Source organism: Chiloscyllium punctatum, chromosome 15, assembly GCF_047496795.1.
Source record: "Chiloscyllium punctatum isolate Juve2018m chromosome 15, sChiPun1.3, whole genome shotgun sequence".
NCBI lineage: Eukaryota > Metazoa > Chordata > Chondrichthyes > Orectolobiformes > Hemiscylliidae > Chiloscyllium > Chiloscyllium punctatum.
In genome coordinates, this window is record NC_092753.1 from 6,751,354 (window position 1) to 6,763,783 (window position 12,430).

At 40.6% G+C, this 12,430-nt stretch overlaps 1 protein-coding gene across 1 annotated transcript; it reads left to right on the forward strand.

Annotated features, from left to right (window-relative positions):
• Positions 1–502: 502 nt before the first annotated feature.
• On the forward strand, positions 503–10,737 carry ebpl (EBP like). Its single transcript, XM_072584550.1, has 4 exons — positions 503–664; positions 2,413–2,482; positions 4,769–4,907; positions 6,749–10,737. The coding sequence occupies exons 1-4, from the start codon at positions 503–505 to the stop codon at positions 6,981–6,983; spliced, it is 606 nt and encodes a 201-aa protein (XP_072440651.1). The 3' UTR covers positions 6,984–10,737.
• Positions 10,738–12,430: the final 1,693 nt, after the last annotated feature.

The following is a 12,430-nucleotide window of genomic DNA, read 5'->3' on the forward strand; positions in this document are numbered from 1 at the left end:
GAAACTCACCCTGAACTCCCGGATACCGCCACTTGGGGGCAGGAAACTCACCCTGAACTCCCGGACACCGCCACCGGGGGGCAGGAAACTCACCCTGAACTCCCGGACACCGCCACTGGGGGCAGGAATTTCACCCTGAATTCCCAAAGACCGCCCGGCGGTGCCGAACTCCAATGAAGCGCCTGTAATCCCGATTTTCGACACCAGGTGGTGACAATGAGATGTGAGAGTCTGTGGTCTAATGTATGGTGCTCACCGACCGGGATTGTTGCAGTTTTGTTTTCAGAAGCGCTCGTTAATTTTGCATGTCTTGGGTTGATTTCGATGAATGAACAGATGACTAATGAAGTAGATAATGTTCCCGAACAAGGCTGGAAAACAGTAAGGAAGGAGAAGTGTGACGTTTAAGGAGTGAGATCAAGCTCCTGAATGTGCTAGAGCCTTTTCCGCTGGAGAAGTTGGAGGAGACTGGTTCCGGAATCTGCGAGTCGAGGAGCAGGGAATGTCGCTGCTGAGTCCGGCAGCGCTGACCTCGCTGCTGCTCTGCACCGCTCAGGTGCCACTGGCTTGGGCACTGGCGTTGAGCTTTGGGCGATATTGCCTGCCGCTGGACCGGGCACTCCTGGGTTGGCTCTTCTATGATGCCATCGTGCACTTCACCCTGGTCAGTCCCTGTTCAGTTCTCATGCTCTGTCTTTATGCTACACTTGCCGGTAGACTAATGCAAAGATACAAGACTGCGGATGCTGGACATCTGAAGTAAAAGCAGAAAACGCTGAGAAAAAGCAAAACAAATAGCCGATCTGGGGTCGTCTGTATAGATAGGAGCAGTTAAGATCTCAAATCCAATATCTTCGAAATTTCTTCCAAATGTAATTCTCTGGTTTTCGCTAAACTTGTTTGTTTTGTTCATTTTGAAATAGAAATATCAGTGGCCTGTGGGGGGAGAAACGCAAGGAAAATCTTATCAAAATGTTGTCGGAGGTTTTTACAGCCTATCATGTCCGTGCCAGTAACCAAACAGCTATCAATTCTAATCCCATTTTCCAGTTTTTGGTCCTTAGCTTTGCGTGCGATGGTATTTCACGTGATCATCTAAATACTTTTTAAATGTCGAGATGGCACCAACATATTTGGTGTGGGTTGAAAAACATATTTCCTCAAATCCCCTCTCAACCTCCTGATCTGGTCCTTTGGCCATTGCCCCTCTACTAAGGGGAGAAGTTTCTTCCTATTTATCGTGGCTATGCCCCTCAGAATTTTGTACACCTCAATCAGGTCACCCCTCAGTCTTATCTGCCAAAGGAAAACAACTACAGCCTACCTAATCTCTCTTCATTGCTGAATTGCTTCAGTCGAGGCAATACCTCTGGTGAATCTCTTCTGCACTTTTTCTAGTGCAATCACGTCCTTCCTATAGTGTGGCAAACAGAGCTGTACAAACTCCAGCTGTGGACTAAGTAACAGTTATACAAAAATCCATCATAACCTCCTTATCCTTGAATTCAGTGCCTTGATTAAGAAAGACAAGTATCCCATATCACACATCAAGGTCCCACTGATGCTCTGTACTTTCTAAGGTCCTACCATTCAGCTTGCACTCCCTTGAGTTATTAGCCATCTCAAAATGCATGACCTCACAGGTTAAATTTCATTTGACATTGTTCAGCCCATATGATCAACCTTTCTCTCTCATCCTATAACCTAAGACTTTCCACTTCACTACTTATCAAAACACCAACTTTCATATCATCTGCAAACTTACTGATCATACCTCCCATACCTATATCTAAGTCATGTTCCTATTTGAAAAGAAATAACTTGCAATTATATAAAAGCTCTCTTGGTCTTGGGGAATATCCCAAAATGCTTTAAATCTGGGCTAGAACACCCTTTCGTATAGTGCCTTAGAATCTCTTGCAGCAACTGTGAAGCAGCAGCACTAACCATTAAAGCCACTGTGCTGTCCCTAGATCATACTTCCATTTTCACTGAATAACACTTTGCAATCTTTGGAATGCACCCAAATTTTGCCTTGAACATCTCTGCAGCAGTTTCTCAGGGTAGTGTCTGAAGTCCAACTATCCCCAGCTGCTTCCTCAATGATCTTCTGTCCAACATACTGTCAGAAGTGGGGTTATTCACTGGCAACTATACAGTGTTCAGTTTTATTCATGATCCCAGATACTCTGAAGCAGTCCCAGACCATATCTACAAGATCTGGACAGCATTCAGACTAATAAGTGACAATTAACATTTGTGCCACGCAAGTGCAAACAATCACTGTCACAAACAGGAGAGAATCTGACCATCACCCCATGACAATCAACAGTATTATGATCACTGAAACCCACACCATCAATATCCTGGAGATTACCATTGACTAAAATTCATGTTGCTTTTGTCTTGCAGAAAGGCCCATTTGTTTACATGTCTTTGGCGGGGACTGTGGCACAATCTGATAATATCGTTTCTTTCCTATGTAAGTTCTTAATACTTGGATGAACCTCATGCAAAGTTGGTAATTATTGCTTTTCACAATAGATTTGGTGTTGTGCATTATCTCCCCTCCAGCTCTATTTTGATTTAGTCCCTGCCCTCCCCTTCACTGTTTTGATCACACAGCATTGCCCTTTGATGAGAAGGGCAGTGCTTGTCACTGGCCACTTGGGTGTTTTCCTATCTTCCTGGTGGTGGAAATCGAATAAAGATTCGTGCACCTTATGTTTCTCGCTGTGTCTCACACCTACACACACACATACCATGGGTGCTGGAGAAAAATAAGCACTACCGCAGTTAGGCGGTGGTGTGGGGGTTTTAAACAAAACCAGGAGATTATTGCCCTTTGGTTTGAAGAGCAGTGCAAAAAAAAATATATATATATAACCATGCAAATGTGCCTTTTGGCTGAAGTCCAACTGGACTTCAAACAGGCACTACAACTAGCTTTATCATTAGAAAAATGTGGCAAGTGGAGCATACCATGTATAAAAGGTTTGAGTTATAAACATAGGCTGGGACACTTTTCACGGGAGCATAGCAAGTTGTGAAGTGACCTTATAGAAATTTATTAGATAATAAGAGGTATAGATAAAGTCAACAGTAGTTGAATTTAAAAAAAAGCAACTTAATGATGGCACGGGAAATCACATCTCAATAATATGATGGCACAAAGATGATTGGCCTGGTAAGCAGTGCAGATGGAACAATAAAATTGCAGAGTGATTGAGCAAAACTGGCAAATGGATTTCTTTGCAGGCAAATAGGAGATCATCAGTTTGGACCTAAAAAGAATACATCAGGCTTCTTTTCAAATAGCAGAATTCTAGAAAAGAGTGGAAGTCCAACAGGACTTGAAACCCATATACACAGATCATTAAAACATTATGAACAACAACAAAAAAAAGTCATAAAGGCTAATAATAGAAGTCATTAAGATCTACTCATCTTGATTTCATGCTTTAGTTCTGTCAAGCATTAGGTAGACTTTCCCTGGAATACTGTGAGCATCACATTTTACGAAGAATACATTGAAGCGTAGATTCAGTAGAATGGTATCTGAAATCCAGTGGTTAAGCCAAAAGGAGAGCTTACATTTCCTGGAGGTGTGTCTTCTAGAAATTAGAAAGTGAAGGATGATTTGATTGCAATTTTGAAGATATTGGGAAGAACAGATAAGGTAAGTCTATCTCTTGGTCAGTCCTATCTGGGGAGTCCAGGTCTCGGGACATACCCAAAATAGAGTCAAACCTCCTGGCAGTGAATTTAGGAAATATTTCTTCATGGGGAGAGTGATAAGTGCTTGGAACTCTCTTCTGCAAATATAGCTGGTGCCAGACCAGCTATTAATTTTAAAACTGAAATTGGTGGATCTTGTTCAGCTAAAGGCTTGTAGAGTGAAGACACAGATCAGAACTGATCGAATTGAATGACAGCATAGACACAGGTGGTTAATTGGCTTCATAGTGTTCCTATATTCTTATGATAATTTGGTAAATTCTTGAAATGATTTATAGGGCTTTGGGAAAAGGGCTGGAGAGTAGATTTATTTGCTTGGCTCTACCAAATATTTGGAGAAGACATAATGGACTGATGAGCTCTTTCTGTGCTGTATCTGTATATGATTCTATGAGTATTTGAAGTTTAAATGTACCACTTCACAGTTTCATTTGATACCACCACAACGTAAAGGAAAGTTAATTTCACAAATCTGAATTACTCATCAAAAAGCTCCAGTAAGCAACATCTCAACAATCCAACCCACAGCCCAATTCTCTGCTGCAGTCAGCTGGTTCGGTGTTCAGCTGATGCTCTTAATCCAAGTCTCCAAGACAATGGCTGTTTGCTGCTTTGAAACAGAGTTTCAATGCTGCTAAAGCAAGCTTCATTTGCAACTTTTCATCACCTCATTTGACATTAGGCTGCACAGTGTGAAACTGTTTTTGTGTAATGAAATTTATTGTGTATATCGCAAGATTGTTTTACCACTATTTGGACTAATGGTCCAACTCATGAAGTGGTGAGCCTTGATTACCATCCCATTCCTCCCATCCCAGGTGTAACGTCTTATAAGGACCTAATAGAACTGAATGTAATTATTCTGAAATTGTACATTGTGCAGCTTATGTAGCAACAATACATGCAACTATTTGGCTCCTATCCAAGTATAAATCTTGGTGTTTTGCGTTAATCATGACTATACTGTATATGCATGTCTGAGTCCTTGGTACATTTCCCGTGCTAAAACTTAGTATCTTTGTGTTCCTAGGGCAAGAGTATGGGAAAGCAGATGCAAGATGGCTTCATTCAGATCCGACAATTGTATCATTAGAAATCCTGACTGTGACACTGGATGGGATTTTAATTCTGCTTCTCATTCATGCCATTGTGAAAGATAAATACTACAGGTGAGAAGATTGGAATGTTGTTCATTAAGAGAAATACCTAGCTGTAAACATTTCAATGGAGTAATTCAGCAAAGCAGCATTAATTTGCTTTTATCTGCGTTCGCATCAGGAGGAAACATTGGATTTCTCCCTCGTGCAATGTGAAATATTTCATACTGCTCTCTCCTGTGGATGATTGCATTGCTGTTCTCTTCGCTTTACCGCTCCTTCCATGAAAGTATTAACTTATTCTGGCCAGGGTTCTGAGGGTGCTGGCTTCTCTAACTGTTTAACAACTTAACAGTTCTCCGGGACTGTAAATGTTGGAAGGCTATTTGACTGTGGATTGAGGCACTTTGTCTTACAGGACTCATTGGATAGTGAATAAGTAAATCAGGTGAACAGAGCTGTTTGCAATGGCCCCTGTAAGATTCTAATTCAATATAAGATTGAACCTGGGACTGTCTTAATCTGTATGGTTCAGTACTTCACTGAGAAGTACAATTCTCAACTAAGCTAATGGGAGATTCTTTCCATTCCTTTCCATGATCCCCCTGCCCCCACCCCTACATCCCCCCTTGGTCTCATTCCTCCCCATCTCCAGGAACACGGAGATGAGTTGCCTTGTCCATAACTTTAACCTTAATGTATTTTATATGAATGAACATGTGTAGTGATTGTAATGAGGTCTATGGAGCTATTTCACATGTATCTGAGAGGAATCTGTTAGTGAATAGCTGATGATAGATCAATACTTTAAAGACTGCTGTCAAAAAAAATCTCAAGAGAACAAGTCCTTTTTAGCTGAAGAGTTTTTTTAAAAATTTGGATTTGAAATCTTTATTGCAGTTCTCTTTGTCTGTATGCTGTTCTTCCAGTTACAATACCAAACAAGTTTGGAGTAATGTGCTGCAGATTAGAATGAAAATGCTGTTATTTTTTAAATTCAGCCATTCAGACATGTATGAGGCAAGTGGGATTCACACCTGGACCTCCTAGCTCAGAGATGGATCACTCCTTCTGTGCCACAAACCCGGTTTTAAAAACGTAAGCTCCACCACCAGCCGTGGTGGGATTTGAATTTGTATCCACATACCATCAACTAGGGTCTCTGGATTAAGAGTCTATTGGCATTACCACTATACCATCACCATAGTTTATGAAACAAAATGCTGGTGTAGGCACCGTCAGTGTGATTGATCTTTGAATTGATAATGTATTACGAAATAAATCGGTAAGATATATAAATAGACAAATACAGTGCTCAACATCAGTCTCAATAAGTAATGAGATTTACCTTTATCAATAATGGATCTGTTTAGGTTCAACTGTTTTGCAATATTCTGTGATGTTTTTGTCATCGCCTGCTGAAACCTGATGCTTGATGAAAAATGATGACAAACTAGAAATTCCACTTGCTGTAAAATCATTTTTTGTTTTGAAGTTTACTAACTTGTTCAACCGTTCTGGAAATATTCAGCAGGTCTGGCAGCATCTATCAGAAGAGAAATCAAGCTAACCTTTTGAGTGGATGAACTTCCATTGCAAATGGAAGATGTTGAAGCTGAGAAACTTTAAAGCAAGTACAAGGCCAGGCGAGGGGAGGGATAGGCCAAAAGGGAAAGATATAACTTCCCCTTTTAGCATGGATAGCCCCTCTCCCTTTTCCTTTCCTGCCCCTCATTGCCTTTTGCCAGGATCCTGAATTATTAACTGTTTTATCTCTCCACCAATGCTGCCTGACCTGTTGAATGTCACTAGCACTTTCTGTTTCCAGTGCAGAGTTCCAGCTTCTGCAGCATGTTGCTCTTGTACATGAGTCAGTCACTAATAACATGTTGCACTCTGTTCTACGATTTCAGGCACTTCGTACAAATCGCACTCTGCGTTTGTGAACTCTTTGGTGGCTGCATGACCTTCTTCCCCGAGTGGCTCATTGGGAGCCCCAACTTAAATACCAGCAACTGGCTTTATCTCTGGGTCTATCTAGTTTTCTTTAATATGATCTGGGTGGTTGTACCAGGGCTACTCCTATTGCAGTCTTGGCGAGGCCTTCAGGAAATGCACCAAAACAGATATGTGAAAAAGTCAACATAAACAGTTTTGTTGCTACTTCATCTAACAAGCAAGTAGATCCAAGCTTTGTGGGATTTAAAAAAAAAAGTGAGCAGAATTCCAAGTTTGATTATTTTGTTTGACATCGAGCTTGGTTTCAGTAAAGGCTAAATTCATTTTTCAGCATAAACAATATTTTCTCTCAAAAATCACAAAATACTGAATGTATACGGGGAAAATTGTAAGATGTATTTTCAATTGTTGAGAAAGAATCTACATTTATATGGCACTTGTTGTTATCTAGTATTGTCCAGCCCACAGCCAAGTGCAAGTGAGGAATGTGTTATGGTTATATAATTGAGTATAATTAGTTAGGAATATGATTGACTGTGTGTGTATCAAATGTGTATCTATGAGTTTTTGGAACAAGTAATAAGTTTGGGCAGCACGGTGGCACAGTGGTTAGCACTGCTGCCTCACAGCGCCAGATACCTGGGTTCAGTTCCCGCCTCAGGTGACTGACCGTGTGGAGTTTGCACATTCTCCCCGTGTCTGCGTGGGTTTTCTCCGGTTGCTCCGGTTTCTTCCCACAGTCCAAAGATGTGCAGGTCAGGTGAATTGGCCATGCTAAAATTGCCCATAGTGTTAGGTGAAGGGGTAAATGTATAGATGGGTGGCGGGTCGGTGTGGACTTGTTGGGCCGAAGGGTCTGTTTCCACACTGTAAGTAATCTAATCTAATCTAGGGGTGGAAGCTGGTGATATGAGAGCTGGAATAAAACTCTGACCACAAAAACATGCTTAGACTCTGCCTTACAAACATTGTAATCTCTGGTGTTTATCATTCATGAATTTGGGGCATCCTAAATTGATTTAGGAGAACTTTTAAGGTTTGGTCTGTGTTGTAAGGTAGGAAACATGGCAGTTTGAACAAAGCAAGAACTAACCTCCAAAACAGCAATAATTTAATAACCAGATTAGTGATTTGGTATTGTTGGTTAAGAATTAATTATTGGTCAGAACAATGGGGGAGAACTTCAGATGTTTACATATCCAAGTTGCCTGCAAAATTTAAGTGTATAGTCCAGGCTGATGCTGTACCAGGGAAATGCTGCATTGGTGAAGGTGATACCTTTTAAATGAACCCTTAAAATCAGACTGTATTACTTGGTCAGATGGACAGAAAGATCCCATGGTACTTCAAATAGCTATTTTGTGCGTGTGAAAACCAGAAGTAATCTCTCAAGCACCACCATCCACCAGAGATTAATTTGTTGCACACAAAGTGCAGTGTTTGACAACATAATTGTTAGTACACATGAAAGGTAAACCATTTGGCCACTTTGGGGAATTTTTAGTGTGTGAAAGGCATTATTCTTTAAAATATGTTTTCACACAATCTAAGAGGTACATGTGGATCATTAATTGTTTCCTGAGTGTTTTACAAGAAAAACTTAATTGAGTTTTATGCATTTGATGCAGTAATCTACAAGTATGGACTTTGTGAATGAACCCCCTCAGGACACAGAGAGGATGAGACAGTCCCTACCACATAGTAGGTGTTGGAATGCCATCTTGGCTCAAACCCAAAGAATTTGCAGGCTGCAATTGCTGATACTTTTATGTTGTTTCAGTTTTAACAATTCATTTAGAATTCTTATTTTGCATGGTGATTCATTGGTTTTCAACATTTTTGTATTGAATAGGATTTTGTGGGTTTTGCACTGTATATACAGTAATGAAACAGGCCATTTGGCCCAATCAATCAATGCTGCTGTTTATGCTCCACTTCAGCCTTCTTCCATGTTCGCTCATCTCAGTCTACCCTTCTTCCTCATATGCATGCTGAGCTTCATCTTAAATGCATCTATATTTGAACCGTTCCATATGGTAGCGGGTTCTACATTCTCACACCTTTGGGTGAAGATGTTTCTTCTGAATTTCTGATTGGATTTAGGACAAAGAACAATTCAGCATAGGAACAGATCCTTCGGCCCTCTAAACCTGTTATGACACATTTGCCCTTCCATACTAAAATTGCCTTCACATGCATCCATTTCCCTCTATTTCCTTTTCTTGCTAACTCTCACTTGGAGATTTCCCCACAGGAGGAAATATTCCTTCTGTATCTACTCTGGCAAATGATTCATAATTTTAATGACCTCAAACTTTTCCTTCAGGCTTTTTTTTCAACAGTGAGCCAGTTTGCTTTTCTGGTGTGTGTACCCAGGCTTTCTGGTATCTTCCTTGCATGTCTTCTCTGCACCATCACCAGTGCCTCACATGTTCTTTTTATATTATGGCAACCAGAACTACCAGACATTAACTTTACTAAAGGAGAGAGTGAGGACTGTAGATGTTGGAGAACAGAGTCTGAAAATATGGTGCTGGAAAAGCAAAGCCGATCAGGCAGCATCCGAGGAGCATCAGGGTCGACACTTCGAGCATAAGCTCTTCATCAGGACTTTACTATAGTCCAGTCAAGGTTCAATACATGATTAGAATTACTTCCCTACTTTGTTATTCTATCCTCCAGAAATAAACCCTCATGCTTAATTTGCTTGCTAACTAACCTTGCATTACTAATCTGTGGAAACCTTCTGTCGTTAATTCAAAATACATACAACTACATCAATCTGTTGTGACATGTTGCTACACAGGAGCAGTGTGGACTTGAACCCAGACGTTTTATTGAAGCAGTTATACTCTGAGATCCTTTGTTCCTCTCCCCAATCTAGACTTGGACCTTCCAAATAATGAGTGACCTCTTTCTCTTCAAGCAAACAAACTATCTTACATTTATTTGTGTTGAACCAAATTTGCCAATTATTTAGCCATTTTTCAAGTTCATAATATCCTCATGAAAGTTGTTAGAATTTTCCTTGGTTATGAAAAATTGATGTCTGTGCAAATTGTGTTTTTAAACCACTTTGGAAACATACGTCCACCTAAATTCATCTAAATCCATCTAGTTTCATCTAAATTTATAACAGATCCTTATCTGCTCTGGATTACTTCCCATTAACAGATCCAAAAGGGAATATTAATTTGTTGAGCTTCTTCCATTTTGAGTGAGAAAGGAGTCCCGTACACATGAGAGAAATTCTAGTTCCAAATTAATATCAAGCTAGTTGAAATCACCATGATTTTTTTTTGACTCAATTCCTGAATTTATTTGTGCATTTCCCTTTGCATTGTTAGGTGGGCTGTAGACTAACCCAATTGCGATTGATCCTTAATTATCTTTGTCCATGGAGCTCTACTTTTTCCTTGGTCATAGCTACATTTTTTTTGTACTGCCATTATATTAGACCTTATTGTTTACATTTAAAACAAAAAGGCCTTTATATATTTAAACCTTCACATATTATTTTAAACGTCTAATCTGCTCCTGAATCAATAGCAAATCTTCAGACATGAAAGAATGAGGTGTTTTTATTGCATATACAAGTTTGCAGTTTGATTTCACCTGGAAGGTATTACAAAAGCAATTAGTAATTTGTCAAATCTTGTCACTTAACTTGTACAAACAGTAGGCTGATGGGTAACAATTATAGAAGGTTATAGACAGAATCAACTGTTCATATGTTATGACACACCTCTGCACCAGGTTGGACTTGGAACCAAGGCCTCTTGTCCCAGAAGTAGGGGCACTCCCACTGTGCCAATTGTATGATTGCAATTACCTTAAAAGGGTTTATTTTAAGTTAAACCTTTTAAATGAATGTTTGTTGTAATTCATGTTTCCCTTGTTGACTTCAAATCCACATCAAAGAATAAAATGTACTGAAACAGTTCTGCACAGTCTTTGCAGAGAGAAAAACAACATTGAAATCTGATATTCTTCGGAGCTTCATTGCTACTTTCGACTCATTCAGGGAACTATTAATATTCCTTTTGATGCAACAAGGGGGTCTCAGGACTTAACAGATCCTCATTATACTTTGGCAGAAAGACTTTAACCAGTGGTCTTTCCCCACTACGCCTTGGAGCAGCTGTCCCAAGCTTTAGTGCGTCCCTTAGTATGTAGTCCTGGACCTTGAAATGTGCCAGTTTGCAAAGCTTGGTCAAGGTCAACTCTTTACACTAGAAGACCAATACATTTCGAGCAGAACAAAAAGTGTGTTTCACTGCATAGATGGTCCTCTACGCGGTTGATATTTGTCTTGGTATGTATTCCAGGAAATAGCCAGTGCAGTACAGAGACCTGCATCATTGAGCCTGACATCGGTGGTGGGCAAGTTGTTGAGGGAATCCTGAGGGACAGGATGTACATGTATTTGGAAAGGCAAGGACTGATTAGGAATAGTCAACATGGCTTTATGCATGGGAAATCATGTCTCACAAACTTGACTGAGTTTTTTAGAAGAAGTAACAAAGAAGATTGATGAAGACAGAGTGGTGGACATGATCTATGTAGACTTCAGTGAGGCGTTTGACAAGGTTCCCCATGGGAGAATGGTTAACAAGGTTAGATCTCATGGAATACAAGGAGAACTCGCCATTTGGATACAAAACTGGCTCAAAGGTAAAAGACAGAAGGTGGTGGTAGAGGATTGTTTTTCAGACTGGAGGCCTGTGACCAGTGGAGTGCCACAAGGATTGGTGCTGGGTCCACTACTTTTCATCATTTATATAAATGATTTGGATGTGAGCATCAGAGGTATATAGTAAGCTTGGAGATGACACCAAAATTGGAGATGTAGTGTTCAGCGAAGAAAGTTACCTCAGATTACAACGGGATCTTGATCAGATTGGCCAATGGACTGAGAAGTGGTAGATCGAGTTTAACTTAGATAAATGTGAGGTACTGCGTTTTGGGAAAGCAAATCTCAGCAGGACTTATACGCTTAATAGTAAGGTCCTGGGGAGTGTTGCTGAACAAAGAGACCTTGGAGTGCAGGTTCGTTCCTCCTTGAAAGTGGAGTTGCAGGTAGATAGGATAGTGAAGAAGGCATTTGGTCAGAGTATTGAGTATAGGAGGTCATGTTGTGGCTGGACAGGGCATTGGTTAGGCCACTGTTGGAATATTGCATGCAATTCTGGTCTCCTTCCTATCAGAAAGATGTTGTGAAACTTGAAAGGGTTCAGAAAAGATTTACAAGGATGTTGCCAGGGTTGGGGGATTTGAGCTATAGGGAGAGGTTGAATAGGCTAGGGCTGTTTTCCCTGGAGCATCGGAGGCTGAGGGGTAACATTATAGAGGTTTATAAAATCATGAGGGGCATGGATAGGGTAAATAGACAAAGTCTTTTCCCTGGGGTGGGGCACTCCAGAACTCGAGGGCATAGGTTTAGGGTGAGAGGGGAAGATATAAAAGAGACCTAACAGGCAACTTTTTCACTCAGACGATGGTACATGTATGGAATGAGCTGCCAGAGGAAGTGGTGGAGACTACTACAATTGCAACATTTAAAAGGCATCTGGATGGGTATATGAATAGGAAGGGTTTGGAGGGATATGGGCCAGGTGCTTGCAAGTGGGACTAGA

Bases quoted from the DNA above. Each gene is read 5' to 3' on its own strand.
- ebpl (XM_072584550.1), top strand. From the start codon at position 503: ATGTCGCTGCTGAGTCCGGCAGCGCTGACCTCGCTGCTGCTCTGCACC. The intron at 2,483-4,768 runs GTAAGTTCTTAA...TTGTGTTCCTAG, and splicing joins TAATATCGTTTCTTTCCTAT to GGCAAGAGTATGGGAAAGCA. The intron at 4,908-6,748 runs GTGAGAAGATTG...CTACGATTTCAG, and splicing joins GTGAAAGATAAATACTACAG to GCACTTCGTACAAATCGCAC.